We start from the raw sequence: 12,814 nt of genomic DNA, 5'->3' as shown, positions 1-12,814 counted from the left end.
CAGCTGTGTGTATAGGGTGCAGGTAAAGAAAGGCTGCATGGCAATGCTTGATAGAGTAAAAGACACAGAGTCCCTTCTTCTGGGTGATGGCAAGCCCCTCTAGGACTGAAATATTTTAAAAAAAGGCTTTGTGCTTATCATCTTAGTGTCACAGCAAGCTGCACAAGTATTCAACAGAGTGTATATAAACCTGTTTTCACCAGGCAAGGAAGACTTGACTTACACATTTGTGCTGTTAAGTACAACCAGCTTCTTTTCTGTATTTATCACAGTTTTGTCCTAAGTTTATACACAGCTCCAAATAGCAAGTACAGTAGTTCGTTATGACCTATGTGTAATGTTTCATTCTATAAATACAAGTGTAACTGTCCTCCTGAATACAGACTCATTTATTAGTTGAAGCTTCAGTTTCATAGAACATCTGGTTGAAAAAGACCTAATGTAATTCTATGTTCTGCTCCAAGGCAGGATCAACTAGCTAATTCTTGTCTGAGGTTTATCTACAATGACAAGAGATTCAAGTCATCAATAGGCAACTTATTCCAAAGCTAAACTGTTTTACATTAGATGGGTTTCCCTCATTGTAACAAAGTCCTTCTGTTTTCAAAGTCCACTCTGAAAGTTCCTTTTTGCCTTCTTTGCATCAACCTTCCACGCATTTGAAAGTCGCTACTGTATTTCAGCTATCTTCTCTCAACAATCATAATTGTTTCAACCTTTCTCTGGGGTCCCATTTTTGAGATCTATGATCATCCACAGCACTCTCCCCTGATCTCTTTCCAGTTGGTCCATATAATTTTTGGATTGTGGAGCCCAAACCATCATGCCAACGTCAAAAGCCATAACGCTTTCAAGTGATACAAATTTTGCTACTTCTCTGCAACCCACAGGACCTTATGTGAAACGAGGTCAGGTTGGTTTGGTATGATACGCATTTGACAAATCCTTGTTTTTTCTTACACTGTTAATATATTTGTTTCAGTAGTTTTCTACAAAATGTAGTTAAATTCACTGATCGATAATTCCTTGTCCCCTCCTTGCCTCCATTGTGAAAAACAAGCATTATGTTTGCTTTTTTCTTGTCTTCCAGGAACTCCTTCACTTCCCACAGACTTTCAAGGCCACTTGCTAACAGTTCTGCAGCACAGGCCTGGCTGAAGCAAAGAACCCTGAGATAAGTTTCACTATATCAAACTGACTTGGAAAACATCTCACCTAAGTCCTGACTTGTTCTTCCTCTATTTCAGACTGAGTTCTTACCTTTGTTATTGACACTAGCAAATAACTCTCTTTGATGGATACAGTCCTGAAAAGACATATATTGAGTCACATATGCTTTGTCCAATGCATGTTTTCATATTTTGAAAACCAATAAGAAAATATTCTTGTCATTTCACTGACTGAACATAATGGATGAGGCAGCAGCAAGTGCCTGTAAGCATAACTGATTTAGCAGTATTTTGTGAATTTCCATCAAAATGTCTTATTATCACTAAGGAGTCATAAGTGGCAAGTATTTCAATGATGTTGTGATACATGAATTCTAATAAATAAAACTATCCAGAATAGCTGCAGACTTAAACACACACAGTTTGCTCATGTTAAGCAAAAGACAGGAGTGACTATTTGTGGTTTCTGTGAATACACAACATGTTTTCATTTTCATTTGTACATCCCAGGCTTTAGATGTATGATTTTACTATGAGACCTTAGAATTTTTCCAGTAACAAACCTAAAATTTTATCAATATTGGATTAGGCAAAAGAACAGGGGAAAAAACAACCAACCAACAAAAAAAAAAAGAAACCAACCAAAAACCCCCAAATCCCCCCAAACCAGAGAGAAAAGTCCATCTTTCCATAAACAAGATGTTCTTACTGTATAACCACCAAAATCTCAGCTGAGAAGACCACGTTGTCTGCCCTGAAATAAGCATTTATTTTATCTGTCCAAGAATATCATCTTATGTTTAGTATCATACTTGTATCACTACCTGTCACACTGAAACCAAACCCATTTAAGCAGAAAAGCCAGCAACCCAACATTATTGTACAACACAGCATGGTATGCATGTTACTGTTGTTTTGCTCAAAAGCTTTTCTCCTGACTTACCCAATGTGAGCGATTTGTGTGTGGAACAGAAAACGATAGCCACTGTGTCTGCTGGTGTGAAACTAGAGTTATTCCTAGAAAAGAAAGAGTTTTAATAACCTCTGATAGCAAAAACCTTCTTAAAACATCATCGATCAAATATATTGCTTTGAGGATCCATATGCATGTTCACATCACTTTGATCAGGCCTAGTGGCAGAAATAATTCTACACAAAAATGAACAGTAGTGTTTGATTATTTTTTTTTAAGCAGAATTGTTTCTCAGTTGTGGCAAACTCTCTAATGAATATGCTGCCATGTGAAGGAGAGGAATTCCAAACACATGGTATGTAGGGGACAACTTTATTGCAGCCAAGGTTACTTCTTAGAAGTGCTGTACCACAGTAGTGGCCAGCTTGCCTCTATAAAAAAAAAGAAAATGATCTACAATTTCTTTTCCTTGTATGTAATGTTAACAAAATGCTTAAGTGAGATTATATATCCAGTCTACACTATGAGTACTCCTTAGTAGTTATCTTCTACTTCAGAGAAAAACTGCATCTAAGGGTTTACACACTGGGAATAAGGCCAGGAAAGGTGTAAAATTTACACAGAGAGAGAGGTGTGTGTCTGGCCAATGGCTCACCCAGTTTACAACTGGGGAACATGGCAGGGATATTAGCTATTACCAGTGACATTTTTCATTCTCTTACATACATTTCCTAGGATGTGTAAATGTCCAACTTAGGGATAATTTTAAGAGATTCTAAATATTTGCCATAGTGAGCTGGTTATTACTTATGGCATTTTACATACCATCTTCCCCCCAGGTTAGGTTTAGCAGTTAAAAAGTAATTTAAAAATGCCTTCCAAGGTCAGAGTGTGATCTTGTCACACAGAAACTTTCTTGTGGAAGTAAAAAAACATACACAGCTCTAAGACACTGCACCTTTTTTTTGTGATTCTCCATTACAGACATTGTATAATTTATACAAAGCCTATCTCTGGAGTCTGCTGTATTGCAGAACTTCCCATTCAGCAGAGTGCTGCTAAGAAAAATACTCCAGCAAGCCTAAGTGAGAGGACAGTGGTGGATGATCTGACCAGCTCGAGCAATGCATTTATTAGCCATTGGCTGACACCATTCTCAGGGTACTTTTTGAGAAGTGAATGCACAGCTGTTCTTCTTGGTTGATAATGACAAAAAAAAAATAGCTTTTCCAAACATGAGTTCAGGACAACCATCTTTTTAGAATCACCATATAAACATAACAAATTTGACATATACAGAGAAGAGTGAATTGCCAGCCCAGCAAATGTATCTCGAGATGCATAAAGTCAAACTGAGTTCTCTCTCTCATATGTCATCAGCATGTCTGCAGGGCAAATTATACCTTCAGTGACATCTGTGCAAATCCATTTTTTTCAGTGGATGAGGTATAGCAGTGATTGATTGAGATTTAACAACTCTGTAATTAACACACAAGAAAGGACAGAATTCAGGTCCTGCTCTCTTAGCCTATGAAACTCTAACACAGAAAATGCAGTGAGGACAATATGAAATACCAAAATGAGGTCACCCCTATTCAGAAACCTGCCCTTATACATTTGCATAAACTGTATCACCCAAACCAAAGATATTACACAAAACAAATACTCAAAGGGTTCTGATTCAGCACATTCAATTACCTTGTGGAGAAGAGGAAAGTCAAAAACATGAAGCTCATCTGAATGGAAAATACTGAAAGAGAAACACATTAAAATTAGACTTAGATCACAGAAGATCTTAGATTACTTAAATCTCTGCAATTGCTGTGTACATGCCTTCTGCCCCCATACAACAGGTCATAAGCTAGACAGAACTAAGGCCAAAGAAACTCAGTAACAGATAACCTTTAAATACTGTCTGAAAGAACAATACATATCATTACATCCAAGGAAGCCAGCTAATACTGGGCCTACACAAGATCTTCCTGAGCTAACTCATCTGATCCAATATTTCTTGACACGATGAATAGCAGGAAAGTTTCCTCCTGCATGCTGCACATCTGTTTGCACTAGTTTTACTTATTGTGTTGACACAATAAAATCTCTCAGACATGCTCTGGTGGCCAAGTATTTAAATTTACCCACTTTCCATTTAACAGAAGAAAGTACAGTGTGTTGGCATTATCTGATCACAATAACTGTTCTCACACACTGGGTATATTACTCTCCCAGTGAATTATCATAGATGTTTTCATTCTGAAACAAAGGCTAATTCCTGGACTGGCCAGTGTACATCAGACAAAGCAGCTTTCATTAATGCTCAGCCAGCTTTGTAAGTGTGGATGGTTTTTGAGCACCCTGAGGGGAGCTATCCTCTCTGCCAGCAACCCTGACACCCACAGACATTGTGGGATGCACGGAGCCCATGCTCAGTCTGCAGAGATGTGGGGAGCAGGGAGAAGCTGGTGGGTTCCCCACTGTGATGTGAGTAGCTGCTGGAACTGCAGAGACAAAGCAGCATGCCAGAGTGTAGGAACTCCCCACAGAGCTAGAGGAGAAACCCTGTGACCTGCACAGACCTTTCCAGGGTGTTTGCAGGTTATGGGAGAAGGGCTTTTGCTTACAGCCCATCTGAGGTGGGTCCGCTCCCTTTTCCTTGCAAAACTTGTGAATGCAATAAGGCTAATGTGTCCCACAGGGTAGTGCAAGCTAAGACAATACATTTGATTTTGACCCCAGTTTACAACTGGGGAACATGGCAGGGATATTAGCTATTACCAGTGACATTTTCCATTCTCTTACATACATTTCCTAGGATGTGTAAATGTCACCTCAGCATGCACTTAATTCTTCCCCCATGAAGCAATCCATCGTTCATGAATCACAATTTTTTTGCAACTAAGTACATTAATTTAATATGCACATAAAAAAAAACTTAATATGTATAATTCTGTAAAGCAATAAGCATGTGTTGCTACCAATTATCCCCTGTGCATATTTTGCTGTGGCTAGAATATTAACATAAAAATTACATAAAAACATTAACTAGCAGAAACATAAATGCAGTTTCATCCCAAACTCCTCGTGCTAATTTCGCACCCTGGTATAACACACATCCAATGGCAATACAGAACTTTTTCTAGAATAAAATGTGCAAATTCATGTTCACAACTTCCTTGTTTTCTCTGTTTTACAAATATTTGAGAAAAAAAACCCAACAAATGTCTAATAAGATCCAAGCAGTTTCAATGCTTATGTTAATACTAGGAAACTCCAGTTATGCACACTGGTAATGAAAATGTATACAGAATGATTTTCAGTGTATTGCACTGCAAGTAGTATATATAATAACTCACAGCACAAATGCAGAGTTGTCTTGCAGAGAAACAAAAGAAAGGACCAGAAAGGCAATGGAAGCAACCACACTACACCAACTGTTCAAGGCAGAACATTCCTTTTGAAATGAAAAAGAGCAATTTTTTTCCAAAGGAGCAGCCAGTACAGTAACATAAAATTACTTCATTCTGAGCTCCTCTGCATGTGAAGTCAGAGTTGAAAATTTCCATATCCCTCTTTTTAAGCTGACAACTCTGCCCTGATGGAAGTGCACCTGGGATGTGGCCCTTCTGAGGTGCCTATGCAAACAAGTATTTTCTTCATTTTGTGAGAACCTCCTTAGCATAGCTTTCTTCTGCTTTGCTTTCAGAATAAAGTATTTATACAGTACCATTTACAATTCCATGTAGTATTTTACACACACATAGTGTTTCATAATCCAGAACACTGCCACAATTGGGATAGAATAAGAACTGATCCACAAATGGCAGGGGCAAATTTCCTACCTGGGCAGAGGTTAGAGTTATAGAAGGTACATTATTTTTATTAGGCAGAAATGTGCACATACACACACTTCAAGGTAGATGATACACTGATTTTGTGAAATCTGACAGCTTTTGAGTGTATGAGATGTGATTTATACTCTAGTATACTGTAGTTACCTCTCCCCCAAGCAAATTGAAACTCCTGTCTCTGGACAGTCTGAAGCAAGATGGGAATTCCCTACTGGGAGAGGAGACAGTGACTGTATACCCCTGCCTTTCTCTGGGAGGTAGTGATCTGCCAGTGTATTTTTAACTGATGGCAAGAATACCAGCAGTCTATTCTCATGTGCATGTTATTTAAGGCTGGATGACTAGAGTGCTTCTAAAACAAACTCTGCAAGACGTGCATTTGTCCACAGAAATACATCAACACATGCAAACTCCCAGCTAGTTTCTACATTTATAATCATAAACTCACAGAATATCAGGTTGGAAAGGGACCTCAAAGATCATCCAGTCCAACCATAATATGGTACGGAAGCACAATTTAAAAGTTATCACAGTGCTTTTGAGTAACAGCTCAAACCAAATACTTCATTTCTGATTGGAATGCACCATATGTGCATTTATGGCTGTTTAATAACAAAGAAGCTGAAACAGAACAGTTGTAAACACCTGGAAAGTAGTACCATGCCCCTTGAGAAAGCAAGTACCACTGAACAATCCCACGCACACATGAATAGCAGGGTTTATCCCTCTCTAAATGCTTACTCAATCCCCTAGAAGTATCCAGCCCCTAAGAAGGCTGTTAATCTGATTTACTAGAGGCATTAAAAGTACAAGCTCTAGCCCCATTCCAGTATCCCTGCAGTGCTACCCTTTCTAGTATATATAGCTCATTATACATCTGAAACACAGATAAAAGATATGCTTTAAGGCTGAACTTACTTATGAACACTATTATAATCAAGCTAAATTTATCAAGGTCAATATTTGGATTGGCGAAAGTATCACAGAATGTTGTGTAGATGATCATCAGGAGCACGCAACTGCTGATTGCACCAAATGGAGGCTTCTTCCTTTCAAGCCAGTCCTTGATGTATCTTCGGACAATCTGAAACAGAGAAACCAACAGGTTGCCTCTTTTCAAAGATGCAGGGAGCCAAGTTGGGCATCACAAAGTGAATCTGACAGCGGAAAGACACAAAGAGAAGAGAGTAATTTGGATGACGGCCACAGTGGATTTCAAAGCTTCCCTGCCACACAACTCTTCTTCTGGGGAATTTAACATTTGTAGTGCAACTTCCACTGGGCGTCCATAATGAGAGTATATTTTCAAGTACATTCAAATCCATCCTTAATCATGCCAAATGTTCTTTGCTAGCTGTCACTGAGACATGCCCATTAAGCCTCCCCAAAGTTTATCTCCTCTGCTGATACTAATGGATGTATGTAATTATCACAGTCCCCTTCGCATCAACAGACAATTCCAAGTGCAACTTTGGGAATCTTAAAAATCTGACATCTTCAGGAATTTCATGACGGTAGATAATCGAAAGTGATCCATGGAACATTTTAATATTTAAATAGCTAGCAATGCACCAGAAGTTTTTAATTAAATTATAACTCAAGCTTGAAAAGCAAAAGTGCATGTGTTGTGGGAGTTTAAATAATTCAGACTCTGAATATCTAGAGTTTTTGTAAATCCAAAGACAAATGCCATTTGCAGACTTTTAGAATACCAGAATTAACACATGAAAACAAGGAAACCTACTGTACTTAGTGGAACTTTGGCACTTTCAGGAAACAGGATCTGAAGTTGTTTTTCAAGAATTTTTTAGAAACAACTATAAATTTTAAAGTAACCACTACTTTCAAATTATGCCAAATACTACAAGACTAAGCCTCAGTAGATACAATGCATCTATTTTGGTCCTGCCTGGGGAGTTGCTTTTAGCTTTTCTCTTTACTTTATATGGCTTGAAAAAACTTTTTAAAGCTTTTATCAGACAGCTGCAACTTGTGTTAATTTTTCAGCAATCACATTATCTTGCCTAATTTCTCCTGAGACCTCACGATGTTCTCTGTTACCATGCTCTTTCAACAATAATAGTGTAAGATCCTGAAATACTTCTACCAGAGCGCTCTAAAGGTGTCTCATTACTTTCCCATAGCGGTACCATTAATAAACATGACCACTATTGGTTTAATAATACAGAACATTTTAGAGGTATTCAAGATTAATAGCAAAGCACCATCGCCAGTGCTACCACAGGACCTTTTCACACACTAACTGCCAAAGCTGTGGGATTGACCTCACAGCTGTCAGTTTTCCTTTCTGCCTTCCCAACTTGTTTGCAATTCTCTCAATAGGGAAGTCCTGGAAGCAGCTATCCCAGTCACCACAGCATACAGACTTCTTTGACCACATGGCAGGGCACATACTAAAAATCTGGCATGTGGGGTTCATACAAAGCTAAGCAGGCTGAAGACCAGCACTTACATCCCAGCACTGCTAAACTTCCCACTGATGAAAAAGAATAGATTAACTGGAAACCATGTAAGGGAATGCTCAGCACCCCAGCTCAACACTTGTCAGATGTTAAAGAGAGAACACGACTCAGAATATATGGCCAGACTTCTGAAGGGCATTCAGTGGAGCTGCTTCGGCCATCTCTGTATAAGCCATCAGATAGGAGTAAGGAACTGCACTGATGAAAGCAAGAAAGCTGAGTGAAGACATGTAGCATGCAGTGTGAAAGACATGAAGTGGGAAACCAGATTAGTTTAATCTGAGCAGATTTGGGGCTCTGATATTATCAGAAGCAAAAAGCAAAGTCATTCACCTCTAAAGTGAGTATTTTCTAAGGAAGTTTAAAAGAAGCCCTATTATCCCCTAAATTAAGGAAACACTGGGAAAAAGAGAAACTACTTGAGAACAGCTATTTATTTATGGTCCTTCCACACGATCTATACTGAGAATAACGAGATGTTGAAAAAGAAAAGTGATGGTTAATTATGGCACAGTGCATCTTATACTGGAGGTATTTATTTAAAAAAAAACTATAACCTTGTGTCTGAACAAAGTATAACATACATGACATTAATAACTTATTGTACAACTTGAGAAGTGAGAATTATAACCCTACAGGTATCCGTAAAAACTCAGCAAGATTTTTCACAGGAAAGCTCGTGTCAGCTGATTCACTCTGACTGAAAAACAATCCATTTGTTACTTATTCATGCCCTGAAGAGTTGTTTCAGGGCAAGAATGCTTTGAAAGCCTTTTAATTCTTATCCCAGTTCTATAACTTTTCAGGGTTAACACAGAACTTAACTTAAAAAAAATATTGCAAAGATTTGTAGTGAAATAACAATAAATCACACAAATACAATAAAGACAAGACACACTGAAGTACACAGACAGACAGCCAGCAAACCTGGTTGTTCTGTGGTGCTGGCACTCTCTGACAGGAAGTCTAATAGAGGTTGAAAAGCGATGAGCAATGCAGAGTGAAATGATTAAATAAAGGATCTCATAGGTAATATGCAGCCTGGGCAGAGATATTAAGCTTCATTTGTCTGCAAACACAGCCAAAGCTAATACAAACATTTCTGCATGTTATGGCCTGTATGAAGGATGCCAGACTCAGGCTCCATGCTGATGTGCCTCCTCTCAGTTAAAATAACGAAGTCCAGTGTTTTTACGTATGTATCAATATAATGGAGGACAAAGGAGGGACCAGCACCAGATAGGCAAGTGGTTGAGAAAATGTGTGAACTGATACTTCTGAAAAGATAAACTTACAGCCTAGGGAAGAAATAAGAGTGACTGACATCCAAAATAGATGCATCAGAATGGCACCCTGATGGAAAAGAGCAAAACCGAGATGTATTAGGTTTGCACGCAAGGTTTTGGAGGGGTGTCTGCTGTGAGAATATGCCAGAAGCTTCCCCCTAGTCTGACAGAGCCAATGCCATCTGTAGGACGGACCCGCAGCTGACCAGGCCAAGCCTATCAGCAGCGGTGGTAGCGCCTCTGAGATAACAGTTGCGAACAGAAAAAAATGACTGTGCAGGAGCAATTACAGACAGAGATAAGAGTGAGACTTTGATGCAGATTCAAACACCAGCCCCAAAGAGCAAGGAATTCCTGATGGTGGACCCAGAGGTTACACATGAAAGAGCAATGCATGGTGAATCCTTTCTTCAAGCTGTAGCTTAGTGGAGAGAAGATAAGAAGAGAAGCAAGACCCTGTAGGAGGTGATATTTCATAAAGAACTTGTTGGAACTAGATGTTCTTAAGGTCCTTTCTAACCCTAACCATTCTACGATTCTATGAAAGATAGTGACAACCTCACAGAAAATTAGATGATAAAAGGACATAAATGTGCCCATCAGGCAACTGCATCCTACTGAATATGTCCTGGCAATCTCCAAAGTTTGTTGGAAAGGCGTCAGCTTAAATTTGCTTCAAAACACAGTTCCAGTCTCAAACTTTCCTCTTGCCCAGGATTTAATTTTTAACAACAGAGGAATGTAATTACACATGAATTAACAGTAGTGTCCCCATTTCAATTTAGTTCTTCTACCAGAATGGTTACATCCACAGTGTTTCTCATCCAGACTGCTCCGTATCCTGCCCTAACCTCCTTGTCTAAACATCAGCCTCCCTAAACAAATGGGATTACTGCTCACATGCTTAATTCACTTAACATCCCCTGTAGAAAGAAACACAATCTGCTATTCTGGGAAAGCAGGTAAATAATGCTCATCTGTTATAAAATCATACAGGAAAATAGCAGAAGATATATTATAGGAAAACAATTCACTTATCTAATTGTATCTTTGTAACAGTCACACTGCATACCCAGAGAAATTTGTCAGTAAAACACAACCAGACTCTTTCCACCTGCCTGCTCAAGTGCTGGACATGCAAGATAAAAAATGCAATAAACAATGTAATTCATTAATGTTCATTATTAATTAAACTAAGTAGGACAAGGAGCTCCCCCACCCCTATTTATATGGAATGGAGTAATTTCTGACATCTTCTAAAAACTGTCTAGATCTTCAGCTTGGGTTGTTGGTTTTTTTGTGGGGGGAGTCACTTTTCCCGTTTCTGTTACACACACAGGAATATCTCCTGCTATTTACATCATTACATAAAGTCCATTTTTTCTCATTCTATAAACCCTCTTGGATTGATAGCATTTTTAACAGAATTTACAATGTTTTTACTGCATTTCTGCTCCTCTTGTTTAATATGTATTGGTATGTTCTTCTAAACACCTGGGGAAAACACCTGGGGTTTACCATTTGAATGAAAAAATGAATGTTGAAGAACACAAGGAAACAAGCTATAACTATGCTGGATAATCACTATACCTAAATGCAGCAGTTACCTTATTTCATTTGTCTTCTAAGGTAAGATATCTAATTAAGTCTTTACTAATATTACTATTTATAGCAACGGACCTTTGCAATGAATTCTGTAATTCAAAATTTTCTCTCAAAAAGCTTCGAGTTGGACTAGATATTTGCAACAGTTTAATATCTTCTCAATATCTCTTATTATGCAGTGATGGCAAACCAAGACAGACAACTGCGTCAAATATTGGCTACTACTTTGGTGAAGTCTGGAAGACATGAAAGGGGGAAAAAGTGGAAAAACAAAACTAAGATGACAGCAACTGTGAAAACCAGTAGAAAGGATCAGATACTGAAATATACCTTATAGCCTTCTATGAGGAAGTGACTAGGTGGAGGGATGATGATAGAGTGGTAGATGTGGTTTTTCTTGATTTCAGTAAGGCATTTGATACTGTCTCCCACAGCATCCTCATAGATAAGCTAAGGAAGTGTGGGCTTGATGATCAGGTAGTGAAGTGGATCAAGAACTGGTTGAAAGGAAGAAGGCAGAGAGTTGTGGTCAATGGAGCAGAATCTAGCTGGAGGTCTGTGACCAGTGGAGTCCCTCAGGGGTCAGTGCTGGGACCAGTGCTGGTTAATATTTTCATTAACGACCTGGATGAGGGAACCGAGTGTACCCTCAGCAAGTTCGCTGAGGACACTAAACTGGAGGAGTGGCTGACACACCAGAAGGCTGTGCTGCCATTCAGCGAGACCTGGACAGGCTGGAGAGTTGGGCAGGGAGAAACTTGATGAAATTCAACAAGGGCAAGTGTAGAGTCTTGCATCTGGGGAAGAACAACCCCATGTACCAGTACAGGTTGGGGGCTGACCTGCTGGAAAGTACTGAAGGGGAAAGGGAGCTGGGGGTCCTGGTGGATAGGAGGATGACCATGAGCCAGCAACTGCCCTTGTGGTCAAGAAGGCAAATGGCATCCTAGGGTGCATTAGAAAGGGGGTGGTTAGTAGGGCAAGAGCGGTTCTCCTCCCCCTCTACTCTGCCTTGGTGAGGCCACATCTGGAATATTGCATCCAGTTCTGGGCCCCTCAGTTCAAGAAGGACAGGGAATTGCTTGAAAGAGTCCAGCACAGAGCCACAAAGATGATGGAGTGGAACACCTGCCTTATGAGGAGAGGCTGAGGGAGCTGGGTCTCTTTAGCTTGGAGAAGAGGAGACTGAGGGGTGACCTCATCAGTGTTTACAAATATGTAAAGGATGGGTGTCAGGATGATGGAGCTAGGCTTTTTTCAGTGATATCCAGTGATAGGACAAGGGGCAATGGGTGTAAACTGAAGCATAGGAGGTTCCACGTTAACATCAGGAAGAACTTCTTTACTGTAAGAGTGACAGAGCACTGGAACAGGTTGCCCAGGGGGGTTGTGGAGTCTCCTACGTTGGAGATATTCAAGGCCCGCCTGGACAAGTTCCTGTGTGATGTACTCTAGGTTACCCTGCTCTTGCAGGGGGGTTGGACTAGATGATCTTTCGAGGTCCCTTCCA

At 39.6% G+C, this 12,814-nt stretch overlaps 1 protein-coding gene across 4 annotated transcripts in view; it reads right to left on the bottom strand.

Annotated features, from left to right (window-relative positions):
• Nucleotides 1–12,814, bottom strand: part of SLC10A7 (solute carrier family 10 member 7) — a 144,240-nt gene that overhangs the window by 21,481 nt on the left and 109,945 nt on the right. For all 4 annotated transcript variants that reach the window (XM_034064949.1, XM_034064948.1, XM_034064950.1 and 1 more), the window contains 3 exons: nt 6,849–7,014; nt 3,781–3,832; nt 2,113–2,186 (listed from right to left, as the gene is read on the bottom strand). In XM_034064949.1, the coding sequence (XP_033920840.1) occupies nt 2,113–2,186; nt 3,781–3,832; nt 6,849–7,014 (292 nt within the window). The remainder of the gene's footprint in view (nt 1–2,112; nt 2,187–3,780; nt 3,833–6,848; nt 7,015–12,814) is intronic.

Source organism: Melopsittacus undulatus, chromosome 7, assembly GCF_012275295.1.
Source record: "Melopsittacus undulatus isolate bMelUnd1 chromosome 7, bMelUnd1.mat.Z, whole genome shotgun sequence".
In the NCBI taxonomy this organism is placed as follows: domain Eukaryota; kingdom Metazoa; phylum Chordata; class Aves; order Psittaciformes; family Psittaculidae; genus Melopsittacus; species Melopsittacus undulatus.
This window is presented reverse-complemented; position numbering and strand designations above follow the sequence as displayed.